The 14,743-nt window shown below is 36.3% G+C and overlaps 1 protein-coding gene across 9 annotated transcripts in view; it reads right to left on the bottom strand.

The window, feature by feature from the left end:
- Positions 1-14,743, bottom strand: part of ZNF268 (zinc finger protein 268) — a 59,114-nt gene that overhangs the window by 21,633 nt on the left and 22,738 nt on the right. For 6 of the 9 annotated variants that reach the window (XM_046639093.1, XM_046639092.1, XM_046639091.1 and 3 more), the window contains one exon: positions 8,781-12,745. The exons of 1 other annotated variant lie outside the window; for it this stretch is intronic. In XM_046639093.1, coding sequence (XP_046495049.1) covers positions 10,269-12,745 — 2,477 coding nt within the window. In that variant the 3' untranslated portion in view covers positions 8,781-10,268. Of the gene's footprint in view, positions 1-8,779; positions 12,746-14,743 lie in introns of those variants that run through there. 2 more of the 9 variants (XM_046639097.1, XM_046639098.1) reach the window with 1 other exon arrangement.

Consider the following 14,743-nt stretch of genomic DNA (forward strand, 5'->3'; position numbering starts at 1 on the left):
TTTAATCTATTCTGGAGGGTATATAGTGATACATCCTCATGGTTTTTATTTGTATTCCCTAATGACTAAGGATGATGAGCATATTTTTATATGCATATTGTCCATTGGGTTACCCTTTTGTGTGAAAAGCTTGCTCAAGTTCTTTGCCCGTTTTATATTGGCTTGTCTTACTTTTTCTTTCTGATTTGTAGGAGTTCTTTATAAATTTTGGATCTAAGTTGTTTTCATATTTGTATAATGAAAGTATCTTTCCCAGACAGTAGCTCATGTTTTCATTCTCTTACATATGGCGTTAGAAAAAAATCTTGGTTTAATGAAATCAGATTTATCTTTTATGGTTGACACTTTTATATTCTATTTAGTAATTCTGCCTTCTCAAATGCCATACGTTTTTGTCCCCATGTAACCTTCTAGAAGTTCTATTTTTTCCCCTTTACATTTAGGTGTACAATTCATCTGGAGGTAATTTTAACCTATGGTATGAGGAATGGGTGTCAGTGTTTCCTTTTTTCCAAATGAATATCCAATGACCAGCCCACGTATTGAAGAGGATCTTCACCACACATTGCAGTGCAGTTTTTGTCTTAAATCAGATGATGGTACATGTTTGGGTCTGTTTCTGGGTTCTCTCATCTGTTCCATTCTTTTATTTGTCTAGCTTTACACAAACTATACTATTTTAATCATAGTCTAAGTCTTGATATTCAGTGTATATCCTTCAATTTTCTCCCTCTTTGGGCTATTATTTACCCTTTGCCTTTCCAAATAAATTTTAGAATCAGCTTGTTAATTTTCACAAAACTGTTTCTATTAGGACTTTACTTGAGATTGCATTGAATCTACAGATCAATTTGGGAAGTGTTTGAGAACAATGTTGAGTCTTCCAATCCATGAATGTGAACTAGATCTCAATTTATTTAATTTCAAGCAATACTTTGTAGTTTTCTGTGCAGAAGCTTTTCACACCTCTCTTTAGACTTATAGGTCTAACCATTTAAATGTTTTTGATGCTATGGACAATGGTACATTTAGTCCTATTTTCTAAGTGTTTTTCTAATATATAGAAATGCAATTGATTTTTGTATATTGACATTCTATCTGGTAATTATGATAAATTCACTTATTAATGCTAACAGTTTATCTGTGGATGCTTTTGGATTTTCCCAAGCACATATCGTGTAGGGGTGACAAGTTCTATTTCTTTCTTTCCAATCTATACACTTTAAAAAAATTGCACTGCCTAGGACCACCACTATTCAATGTGGAATACAAGAGGTAATGGCTGTAATTTTTCCTATTTGTGCAAGGAGAGAGCATTAAATACTTCACCATGAGGGGACAACATGATGTCTTTGCATCAGTAAGTGTTTGCAGTAGATTTCTTTTGTAGATGCCCCTGATCAGATTAAAGAAGTTGGTCTCTACTGCTAGTTTTAAGAGATTTTGCAGTGAATACTTGTTTAATTTCATCAACTTTTTTCCCCACATCTCTTGAGTTGGTTTTTCTCCTTTAATCTGAAAAGATGGTGGATTACAGTGGTTGATTTTTTTTTTTCTAGAATGTTTTTTTTTTTGAAGATTGGCACCTGAGCTAACAACTGTTGCCAATCTTTTTTTTTGCGTTTTCTCCCCAAATCCCCCCAGTACATGGTTGTATATTTTAGTTGTGGGTCCTTCTAGTTGTGGCACGTGGGACCCTGCCTCAACATGGCCTGATGAGCAGTGCCGTGTTGGTGCCCAGGATCTGAACCGGTGAAACCCTGGGCTGCTAAGCGGAGTGCGGGAACTTAACCACTCGGCCACAGGGCAGCCCCCTGATTTTTTTTTACATTAAACCATTCTTGCATGAATAGAATAAGCCATATTTGATCATGATGTGATTTTTACATATCACTAGATTCAGTCTGCTAATTTTTTGTTTAGGATTTTTGCATCTCTGTTCATAAAAAAGAATTACATCTACACTTTCATTTCTTCCAATATGTTGCTGGATTTTGGCACCAAAGTTACACTAGTCTCATAAAAAGTACTGGGAAGTATTCTGTCTCTTCTCTGGAAATTTTTATAGGATTGGAATTATTTCTTCCAATTATTTCTTAAATGTCAGGAAGAATTTACTAGTGAAGTCATCTAGGCTTCAAGCTTTCTTCGTGGAAAGGTTTTTAATTTTGGATTCAATGTCTTCAATAGATTTAGGAATAATTAATTTTTCAGTTTCTTCTTGTGTCAGTTTTAAGCTGTGTTTTTCAAGGAATCTGTCCATATCATCTAAAGTGTCAAATGTGTTTGCCTATTACTTAACCTTCTTTTACTTTCATTTATCTTTTATATTAATTTATGTATCATTCATTTATTTTCATGTAAAATTTATTGTGATAGCCGCATTTTCATTCTGGATACTGGCAATGTACTTTTTCTCTTTCTTGCTTTTTCTTGATCAGAAATGAATTTTATTAATCTTACCAAAGTACTGACTGCTAGTGGTATTACTTTCTGTTGTACATTTCTTTTTTTTTTTTAAGATTTTTTCTTTTTTCTCCCCAAAGCCCCCCCATACATAGTTGTATATGTTTTTAGTTGTGGGTCCTTCTAGTTGTGGCATGTGGGATGCTGCCTCAGCGTGGCCTGATGAGCAGTGCCGTGTCCACGCCCAGGATCCGAACCAGCGAAACCCTGGGCCACTGAACCGGAGCATGTGAACTTAACCACTCGGCCACGGGGCCAGCCCCCATTTGTTTCTATTTAATCAATTTCTGCTCCTCATTATTCCCTTCCTCTTTTCTCTGAGTTTAACTTGCTTTGCTCTTCTTTTCTAGCTTCCTGAAAAAGAAGGCTAGATAATTGATTTTCAACCTTTTCTCTCCTAATATATTAATTTCAAGCTATACATTTTCCTTCAAAACCTTTCTAGCATTGTATTTCACTATCATTTATGTAAAAATATTGTCTATTTTCTCACTCTAAAGTTAATATTTTTGTAATTCAGAAGTATCTTGGGGGAAGATACTTTAAGACTGTAATATTTGGTCCTCATTAACATTTTTGCTGAGAAGTTTTAGCATCCATTAATAATTTCTGCCTGAAACAATCCAGACTGTAGTGGTTCCAAATAGTGATTTTCTAATTTCATCATTTCTTTTACAGTTATCATTTGGAATTCTACTGTCATAAAGGGGTTTTCCTCTTCACTCTTCTGTTATTTCAGTGCAACATATTTATTATATTTACTTTTTTGTTCTATATGGTTCTTTGCTCTTTCATATAATTTCTTTTATAATTTATGAAGTTTCTTATTTATGTTCTAGTTGTTACTTTTATATCTTTTTATAGTGCCCTGAGTCCCATTTTTCTTAATCTTTTATTATCAGCCTATCAGATGAAATGGTATCTGATTTTCTCCTAAAATCAGTATTATCTTACTCCCCCCAACCCTCTCACTTCTCCCATGCTTACTTACCTTCTTCCTACTTTATCAGAAAATATATTTATACAGTATTCTTCCATCCTTACTCAACTCTCATTTTAGTCTTAGATCTGAAATTAAACATGTTACATGGTCACCATCAGCCCTTTAGCTGGATGAAGCTCCACCTCTAGTATATTCCTCAAAAAGTTATTTTTTTGTGTATGGTATAAGTCTAGATCAAGACTATTTTTTTTTTCCATACAGATCTGCAAGTGTTCCAGCACCATGTTTTTGAAAAGACCAGGTTCTTTCCAATGAATTGTTTTTGCATCTTTGACAAAATTCAGTTGACCGTATAGTGTGTAGTTTTATTCAGGACTCTATTCTGTTTCATCAATCTATGTCTATCTCTTCACTCATACCACACTGTCTTAGCTACTGTAGCTTAACCATAGGTCTTAAAATCAAATAGGATATGCCTTGCAACTTTCTTTTACCTTTTCAAAATTGTATTCTAGTTACTTTGCTATTCCACGTAAATTTCAGAATTAGCTTGTCAATTTCTACAGAAAATCTTTCTGGGATTTTGATTGAAAAGATATTGAATCTATAAATCAACTCGGAGAACATCAACACTTTACTAGTGAATCAATTAATGTGGCATATCCTCAAGTTATTTAGGGCACTTTTATTCCCTTAATTGTTGTTCTTGGCATATATTTTATTTGATTTATACTTATTTTATGTTTGGGGGGGCTACCATGAATAGTAGGTGCATTTTAATCTAAATTTCCAACCAGACATTGCAAATATATAGAAATAGAACTGCCTTTGAATATTGATTTTATATTCTGCTATCTTGCTCAACTGAGTTGTTTGTTATTGTGGCTTTTCTTGGGTAAATTTGATAACGATTTTCAATTAAGGCAATCATGTTGTCTCTGAATAGAGAAGCTTGTCTTTCTTCCCTTCCAATCTGTTTCCTTTTTTTTTTTCTTGCCTTATGGGTCCAGCTAGGTCTTCTAGAACAACATTGAATTAAAATGGTGAGGGGGACATCTTTGACTTGTTGTCTTAGGGGAAGCAACTCAGTCTTTCACCACTATGATGTTAACTGAGGACGTTTTTAAGATGTTCTTTGAGTTTGAGGAAGCTACTTCCTATTCTTACTTTGCTGAGGTTTTTATCATGAATGCTGTGGAATTTGAACAAATGCTTTTACTACCCCTATTGAGATGATCGTATGGTTTTTATTCTTTAGTCAGTCAGTGTGAGTTAGTGATTGGATTTTGAATATTGAATCAGCCTCAGCTTCGCATTCCCAAGGTAAACTCCAATTTCCCTTAATGTATTACCTTTTTCTATATTGCTGGATTAAATTAACTAGCATTTTGTTGAGGATTTTTGCATCTATTTTCATGAGGAACATTTTTTTTATTTGTAATACCTCTGTCTGGTTTTGTTATCAGTGTAATGCTGACCTCATAATATGAGCTAAGAAGTATTCCTCATCTTCTATTTTCTGGAAGTTTATATAAGATTGAAATTCTTTCTTAAATGTTTGATAGAAGTCACCAGTGAAATGATCTGAGCTTGAATCTCTCTTTGCTGGAAGCTTTTTATGAATTTATGTTTTTAGTAAATGGAGGGCTAGTCAGGGTCTCCACTTCTTGAGTGAGCTTTGGTAGTTTGTGTCTTTTAAGAATTGTCTATTTCATCAAAGTTGTCAAATTTATGTCTGTAGTGTTGTTTATAATATTTCCTTCTACTCTTTTTTTTGGTTTTTTACTTCATTGGTTTCTGATCTTATCCTTTTTATTTCATTCTTGTTTACTTTGGGCTTATTTTACTCTTTTTCTCCTTTCATAAACTAGAAGTTTAGGTTATTGATATGAGACCTTTATTCTTTTCTAATATGAGCATTTAATGCTACAAATTTCCTTCTAAACACTGGTTTTTCTGCATCTCAAAAATTTTGACATGTTATATTTTAATTTCTTGTTCAATTCAAAATCCTTTCCATTTTTTTCTTGAAATTTTTCTGAACCATGGATTGTTTGGAATTGTGTTGCTTAATTTCCAAGTGTTTAGAGATTTTCCTGTTCTTTTTGCTGTTGGTTTCTTCTTAAACTGCATTATAATTTGAAGACATTTTGTATGATTACAATCATTTTTAAACATTTAGCATTTATTTTATGACCCAGGACATGACCTATATTGGTGAATGCTTCATGTGCAATTGAAAAGAATGTGTATTCTGCTGTTGGATGTTCTAGAAATGTCTTCTAGATCCAGTTTGTTGATGATGGCATAACTTGCTGAATTTTGGTTTCCAGGTTATGTTACTGAGAAACAAATGTTGAAGTGTTAACTAAGATAGTGGAGTATATTTCTTTCAGCTCTCAGTTTTTGTATGATCTGAAGCTTCATTGTGAAGTGCATGCACATTCAGGATTTCTTTTTGGTGAAATGATGCTTTATCATTATATAAATTCCTCTTTATTCTTAGTAATTTTCTTTGCTCTGGATATATATTTACTTCCAAAAAGGCTGTTTTCTAACGTCAGCTGTTAGATTGGAAGATAGGGTGGGACTGAATCAATCTGACCTGTATTTAAGCTGCTCTGGGGTTTGCTGCAGCTTTTGGTTGATTTAGTTCACAACTGCTTTCTCAAATATTTTGAGTGCAGGATCAGATTCTGCCCTCAGAATCTCTCTACTCTTGCCTGTCCACCTTCCTGCCTTCAGATAGTATCTGCCCTGCACTTAGGAGAGGACCTGACCATCTCAGCAGGATCTTTTTTTTTTTTTTTAAGCTTTCTCCACCAATATCACACTTGTCATACTATCTCTAAGGGTTCATGATGACCTATGGGAGAGTTGGCTGGAAACCCCTGTGGTGGGGGCTCTCTGTTCAGACAACTGCTGTTTAGCTCGCCTTGCTTCCCCTTACTCTCTGCGGGACCTCTCCTCTGTCTGTGGTTCCACTGAGGATGAGCACAGCAACATTCTTTTCTTACATAAAGTGTTCCTTACTTTCTAGTGTTTTGTTCATATGGGTTTCTTTGTCTTCTGTTTTCTGATTTTGTAGCTTATCCAGTTTAACCAGAAGCAGAACACAACTGTTGAAAACTGGATATATATCCAGTACACTTCTTACTCTATTTGTAATTCTAAATACTTGCCTGTAGTTTATTTTGATTTTCCTAATAGACAGTCACCTCTACAATGTAATTGTTATTTTTGCCCTCACTCCCAATTCCTTAAAATCTTTTGTTTTCATACCTTGGCTAGAACTGCCGTTTTATACTGTTCTATAAAAGTAATGAGCATTCTTGTAATTTTCTTAATTTAAATGTAAATATCTACTATTGTACCATTAAGTACATTTGTCAGTTTTTGAAACCTACTTCTTGCAGTTAAAGGAGTTAATTTCTACTCCTAGCAATATTTTAAATTCATCTATGGGTATTAAATTCCATCAAATGACTTATCTACATATATTGAGATAATCTTATGGCTTTTCTTTTACCTGGTAGTGTGGTTAATTTTATAAAAAGATTTTCTAATATTAAATCTTCCAAACATCCTACTGTGTTTCAATTAGGGCCATATTACAGAACCAGCTCTTACTCCATTCAAAGAAAAGGCGTCTTAAACAAGACAGTCACTTCTCTTTTGTGTAAAATATGCCCAGATGTTGGTAGTCAAAGGCTGTCGTAACAGCTCCATCCAGGCACTCTTAGCTTCCCACTGCACCCTGGCAGATGGCTTCCACCCTCAGGATGAATTCAGGTTCTAGATGGCTGCTAATTCTCCATCACGTGTGCTGCATATTAAAGAAAGGTAAGATTAAAGGACAGCAGGGGGCTTTCCTAGTTGTTTTCTTTTGGAAGAACTTTCCCATTAGACTCTCAGCAACTTCTATTTATATTTCATTACTCAGAATTTAGTACCATGATCACACTGAGCTACAAAGAAAATGGAGAGATGTAGCTTTTTAGCTGGGCATGTAACCATTATGCAAACTAGAGATTCTGTTGGTATTGAAGGGATAGTGGGTCCACCACTGCTACACTTGAGAATGTCATGACTTTTTTAAAAAGAACTCTACATTAGATGCATTTTGCTATAATTTCCAATTTAGGACTTTTTAAATCTAAGTTCTTAAACATGATTTGCAAGTCATTTTCCCCCCAAATGTCTATTTTCTGGGAAGTCTTGTAAAACGTTGGAATTAGCTTTCCTTGACCTCTCCTGAAAATTGTCAACTATTACTGAAAAGTCTCTGGAGCCTCTTTGTTTTAGGGGGCTGGGGCAGGGCTAGAGGGACTAGGTAGATTTTTCGACCCAGAGATTCAATTCTTAACTTTTCTGTTTACTGGCTGTAGATCTATTCATTTGTTAAGTTTCATCTATCTGGTAAATTTTCCATTTCATTTAAGACTAAGACGTAACCCAGCATTATCCTATCTTCAACATTATGTCAACATTTCTGGTTTCTACTGAGCAAGGTGGCATGTGGATTTGCCTCACACAATACAGCAACCTTTAAAACCTAATTGACCCTGGGTAATAGTAAATAGAATACTTTCTGTGTTTACTTTTTATTGTGTATCTTCCTTGGAACAGTGAAATACATATTCATGATATTTTCCAGATTGAGGGGATACACTTTAGCAAATATCTGAAGTTCTTTCTTTATGCAAGCCTTCTTTTCCCTTCTGTGAATTGTCATTCTTCACCTCAGGCATCCTGAGACTAGATCCTGTGTAATGAGCTGAACATAATGAGGCTTAGGCATTCAGAAATCATTTATCTCCTTCAAGGAAAGAACAGTTTCTTTAAGTAAGAAATGGGATTCTGTTCTGAACTAGAGTATAAAGTGGAGGGTGTTTCAGAAATAGTTGCAGTTTTGAGTCCCCATATATACCTCCAAGACAGCCCAATCTAACTGCCAGGGTCCCAGCTCTTTCCAGATTAATGCTCATTCATGTCAGGAAACTGGTGAGGTTGTGAAGGAAACTGACTTTGTAAGTAATTAATTAACAGAATCATCTGTCACCACCCTGACTACAGCTACAGTAACATTTACATGTACACAGATCAGCAGGATCACATAAATGTGTTAAATGGATATCAGATAGCTCAGATTACAAGTGAACTAGAATTAAAAGATGACCATAAAGGGCCGGCCCAGTGGTGCTGCAGTTAAGTTTGCACGTTCCACTTCGGCAGCCCAGGGTTTGCAGGTGCGGACATGGCACGGCTTGGCAAGCCATGCTGTGGTAGGCGTCCCATGTATAAAACAGAGGAAGATGCACACGTATGTTAGCTGAGGGCCAGTCTTCCTTGGCAAAAAGGGGAGGATTGGCAGCAGTTAGCTCAGGGCTAATCGTCCTCAAAAAAAAAAAAAAAAAAAAGATAACCATAAGACTATTCTGGGTAACCTATGTACAAGGAATGAATTAATAATTGAAGCAAGATGGTACCAGAAAACAAAGGCTCATTTTGCTTTTCTGTACATAAAGAGTCCATTAACAATTTAAAGTGCACAGTATCTCAGACTACTTGACTGCATACATGGGGAAGGATTATTTCTCTTAAAGGATATCAGGATGTTCTAACCAGTGAGGGCAGAAGATTCCAGCTACACAAACACATGAAATGTGCACTATATTGACATATATAACTAAAGAGGTACCTGCCAGGCCTTAAAAAAGGGTACAAAATAATAAGAAAGGTCTGTACTATCAAAATATATTTTTAATAAGTCATATTATTCTAATAACAAGTTGTATTTGTTAAGAAGAATGCTGCTATGCAGAGTAGAAATGCCTGGGAAATGCTTATGTACTATCTAACCTATCATATGTGGCATTCACAAGCAAAATGCCAAACTATACAAGACTCATATAGTACAGAGAGGAGGGTAACATCTAAATATCCCTGAAGATCTTATGATGTATTTCTTATTGTTATCCTGATTACCATCATGAACTGCATAACAATGTTTCAGTCAATGATGGACCACATATATGACAGTGGTCCCATAAGATTAGTACCATAACTACCATCTAGTTGTAACTACACTCTGTGATGTTCACACGACATTGTCTAACAACGCATTCCTCAGAACATGTCCCTGTCCTTAAGTGACACATGACTATTACACTTACTTACATGCTAAAAAAATCTTTATATTCTATTATAACATGCCTATCATTTTTAGTTGAATATTTTCTCCAATCTTTTCCTAAAAGTTTGGAACATCTGCAACCCTTAAACAATTTGTAAAGGACATTATTTTTCCAAATTAATCAAAATAATAACAAAGGGAACCCTCCTAGTGAGGCTTTATCCCATTTGACACATTTGAAGATCATCATATTTTTTTTTGCTAGAACTTTGTCATTTCTAGATGAAGAATTTCCCTAACTTATAGCATCATTTCTCCAAAGTATGAGCTTCTGATACCTCAAGTGTTTGTAATTCTGATAATTCTGCCATTCATTGGTCTTATATTTTCTCATTAAAATCCTAATGTTTAAAAAACTATGAACTTCAAATGACTGTACTCTATATTCATTAGCTTTATGGAATTTCCTCTTTGTGAGTTTTATAATTAAAAAGGACTAACATTAATTTCATTCATATGGTTCTTCACCTTATAAACCTAAAACGGTATGATGTGCTGAAAATTTTCATAGAGTACACTGAATTCACAAGGTTCCTGTGTGCATTGACTGATGTTTTTTTAATGTATAAAATACAGCTTTCTGCAGATGCTCTTCTACATGCTATATGTTCATAAGGTTAGTTCCATTCAGCGTGAGTTTTCTGGGGTAAGAGATGATTCCATTTATAGAATTTCTCTTCTATAGGAGTTAGCTGGTATTTCCTGCGAACTGACTTTTGAGAGAAAGTTTCTTACATTTAAATCATCAATATGTTTCTCATCTGCATGAGTTCTCTGATGCATAATGAGCTGTGACTTCCAACAAAAGGCTTTCCCACACTCAGTGCATTTACAAGGTTTCTCTCCTGTGTGAGTCCTCTGATGTGCACTCAGAATTGATTTCTGAGAGAAGGTTTTCCCACACTCATTACATCCATAGGGTTTCTCCCCTGAATGAGTTCTCTGATGTACAATGAGCTGAGATTTCCTGATGAAGGCTTTATCACATTCACTGCATTCATACGGTTTCTCTCTTGTGTGCATTCTCTGATGTACAATCAGCCGTAATTTTCCACTGAAGGATTTCTCACATTGACTGCACTTATAAGGGTTTTCCCCTGCATGAGTTCGTTCATGTACAATGAGTAGAGACTTCCAAATGAAGGCTTTCCCACATTTGTTACATTCATATGGCTTCGCTCCTGAATGAGTTCTCATGTGTATAATGAGGTATGACTTGCTACTAAAGGCTTTCCCGCAGTCACTGCACCCATAAGGTTTTTCCCCTGCATGAGTTCTCTGATGTGAAATGAGCTGATCTTTCCTATTAAAGGCTTTCCCACATTCACTGCAGTCATACGGATTTTCTCCTGTGTGAATTCTCTGATGTACGATGAGTTGTGAATTGAAACTGAAGGATTTCCCACATTCATTGCATTCATGTGGCTTCTCTCCTGTATGAGTTCTCATGTGTATAAGGAGATAGGACTTGCTCCTGAAGGCTTTCCCACATTCACTGCACCCATAGGGCTTCACTCCTGTGTGACTTCTCTGATGTACAATGAGCTGGGACTTCAGACTGAAGGCTTTCCCACACTGATTACATCCATAGGGCTTTACTCCTGTGTGAACCCCCTGATGTACAGTGAGCTGTGACTTGAAAGTGAAGGCTTTCCCACACTCACTACAACCATAAGGTTTCTCTCCTGTGTGTGTCCTCTGGTGTACAATAAGATTTGACTTTGTATTAAAGGCTTTGCTACATTCACTGCATTCAAAGGGTTTCTCTCCTGTATGAGTTCTCTGATGTATAACAAGCTGTGACTTCAAACCAAAAGTTTTTCCACAGTCACTGCATTCATAGGGCTTCTCCCCTGCATGAGTTCTCTGGTGTGAAATGAGCTGATATTTCCGACTGAAGGCTTTCCCACATTCATGGCATTCATACGGGCTCTCTCCTGTGTGAATCCTCTGATGTATAATGAGTTGCGAATTGAAACTGAAGGCTTTCCCACATTCACTGCATTCATGGAGTTTCTCTCCTGTATGAGTCCTCACATGTATAATGAGGTAGGACTTGCTCCTGAAAGCTTTGCCACATTCACTGCATACATAAGGTTTCATTCCTGTGTGACTTCTCTGATGTACAATAAGCTGGGACTTCAGACTGAAGGCTTTCCCACACTGAATGCACCCATAGGGCTTTACTCCTGTGTGAACTCCCTGATGTACAGTGAGCTGTGACTTGAAAGTGAAGGCTTTCCCACACTCACTACAACCATACGGTTTCTCCCCTGTGTGGGTTCTTTGATGTACCATAAGGTTTGACTTTGTATTAAAGGCTTTCTGACATTCACCACATTCATAGGGTTTCTCTCCTGTATGAATTCTTTGATGTATAATGAGCTGTGATTTCAAACCAAAAGCTTTCCCACATTCACTACACCCATAGGGTTTCTGTCCTGAATGAGTTCTCTGGTGTGAAACAAGCTGGTCCTTCCTGCTAAAGACTTTTCCACATTCACAGCATTCATAGGGATTCTCACCTGTGTGAATTCTCTGATGTATAACAAGTTGTGAATTGAAACTAAAAGTTTTCCCACATTCACTGCCCTCATGGCATTTCTCTCCTGTATGAGATCTCTGATGTAGCATGAGGTAGGACTTACTGCTGCAGTCTTCCCCACATCCATTACATTCGTGGGGTTTCTCCTCCACGTGAGTTCGCTGATGCACTACAAGGTATGAGTTGCTGCTGAAAGCCTTCCGACAGTAACTGCATTTGAAGGGTTTTCCTCCCATACATATCTGTTGGCATATGAGTGGTGACTTCCTGTTGACAGTTTCCCTAGATTCTTTACTTTCACAGTATTTTATTCCAATAACAGTTTGCTCATGTTCAGAACAGAGGAATGATTCCCTACGTGGATGAAACTCATTAGGAGTCTTTCCAACATAATTAACATTGAAATCTATATTATATTTCAAACTCTTTCCATGTGTACCACAGTTATGAAGCTTTTGTCTTGAAGAAACATGATTTGTACCAACAAAACACAGTTTTCCAAATGCAGTACATTCATAGCCTTCTGCCATCCTTTCCAGCTTGCCTTCATTTTCTTGATGCCCTTTCATATGATCATCAATTTCCCAGACTTTGCCTAGAAATGAAAATAAACATATGTTATAAATAACAACATGATCCTGGAATAGCATAAAATCGCCTTAAAAATACCATGTCATGAAGTTATTCATTTATTTTCACATATAAGATCTGAATTAAATAAAATCTCAAGAGTAAATGTACATACTTCTGGACACTGGGGAAAACAAAGCAAAACTAAAAAAATGAAGACAGGCATAGGACACTGACAATGAATACAGATGGTTTTGAATTTAAAATTTTTATATAATGGGTAAAGAAGGCAAAATAGGTACAAGGAAAAATGAACAAAATATAAAGAGGTTGGAGGGGAGTGCAGCATTAAATTCATTCAACAAATAATTGTTGAATGACTATTATGTGCCAAACACTGTGCTAAGATCAGAAGAAATAGCAGAAAACTAAAAACTTAGTTAACAGTCCCCTTGAGAATAAAGTTCCATTGAATACCAAGACAAACAGAGGAAAACAAACTCACAAGAAACATCATCACAATGTTTCAGAACACTGAGGAAAAGAAGCACCCAGTAAAAGCCTCCAGAAATACCAAAAACACAAAGTTTCATATAATGGATCAAAGTTTAGAAATGGCATCTGACCTCTCATTAGTATGACTAGAGAATAGAAAACAGAGCATGCAGGAGTAAAAGTATCAAAACTTATATCACATGCACCTCTTCACAGGAAGCTAATGGAAGAAGTGCTCCAACAAAACAAACCAAGAAAAAAGATGACACAGAATAGGTATAAAAAATAAAATCTGAAATTAAATTCCAGGATAAAGACTGTATAACCAGGTCTTGTGAAAAACTAGGTTACGCTGCAGCAAGTCAAAGGCATGGAAGATGAAACTGACAGCATAACTCATTTGGTTGAATGTACCAAAAGAATATTTAGACATGTGAAGAAGAGTCTGGGGTTAAATTGATGATAAATACATTAAAGATAAGGACAGAGAAAATGGGCAGGCAAATAAAACAACTGAAGAGAAAAAAATGATTTATGAACAAAAATTAACTGTGTATACTTGCATGATTTACCTATGAATGGAAATTACAGTCATAAAGATGTAAAGACCGAAGACTGATTTAACCAAAAGTATGAAATAACTTTATTAGGATGGTGGGGTATGGGAAGAGACAGTGTGTATTTCTTGGGGAGTATGAAGGGAGGAGGGTGAAAGAGAATTAAATTCCCACCCTTCCATACTGAGTCATCATCATTGGGAGTGGGGGAATCAAGGTGCAGTAGAAGAAGCTGTTTACTTAGAAATAGGGAGGTAAATGCCATAAGCAACAGCTAAAAGAGATGGAAGTGGTTTTCTTAGGGGAGAATGGAAAACAAGGAGGGGGCAGGGTGGACAGAAGGCTGTTTAAACATAATAAAACCCCTAAAGCCAAAGATACAAAGTAGACAGCGAAGACGACGCAGGACTAAGTATTCAGGCACAATGACAAACATTTGAAGGCTGGATTCAAGAGAGAATGTGTAGAGCTGATCAGGATGTCCCAAAGTCACATGCTGACCAAGGCAGTGAACAGAAAGGGGTATTAAGAGAACACAGCAGCAAGTCCAGTTTGCAGATGGCAGACCAGAGTGCCTCAATACCTCATTCCAGGTTTCCCTACCTCCTAAATCTGATTCATTTTGTACACATTTTGTACACAACCTTATTCATTTTGTACACAACCTTAAAATTTTATTTTCCCAAATGTCAATTCCCAACTGGGTCAGTACCTTCCCCAGGATGTACTGAGAAATAAATATGGGCACTTCTGATTACCACAATGGTTTGGGAGGGGGTGTTACTGGCTATTATATGGTCCTAAAGTCAGAAACGTGTCCATCAAGAAGAAAATAGGCCAGTCAGTAATTAATCTTTGCCCTAGAATCAGATTTGCTCGCGTGTTTGGCCATCAGCATTGTCCCTGCAGACTTTCAGAGTTCACGGATACTGAATCTGTCCTTACTATCAATTCCTATACTTCACCCTTCG

This window comes from Equus quagga, chromosome 15 (genome assembly GCF_021613505.1).
Source record: "Equus quagga isolate Etosha38 chromosome 15, UCLA_HA_Equagga_1.0, whole genome shotgun sequence".
Taxonomy (NCBI): Eukaryota; Metazoa; Chordata; class Mammalia; order Perissodactyla; family Equidae; genus Equus; species Equus quagga.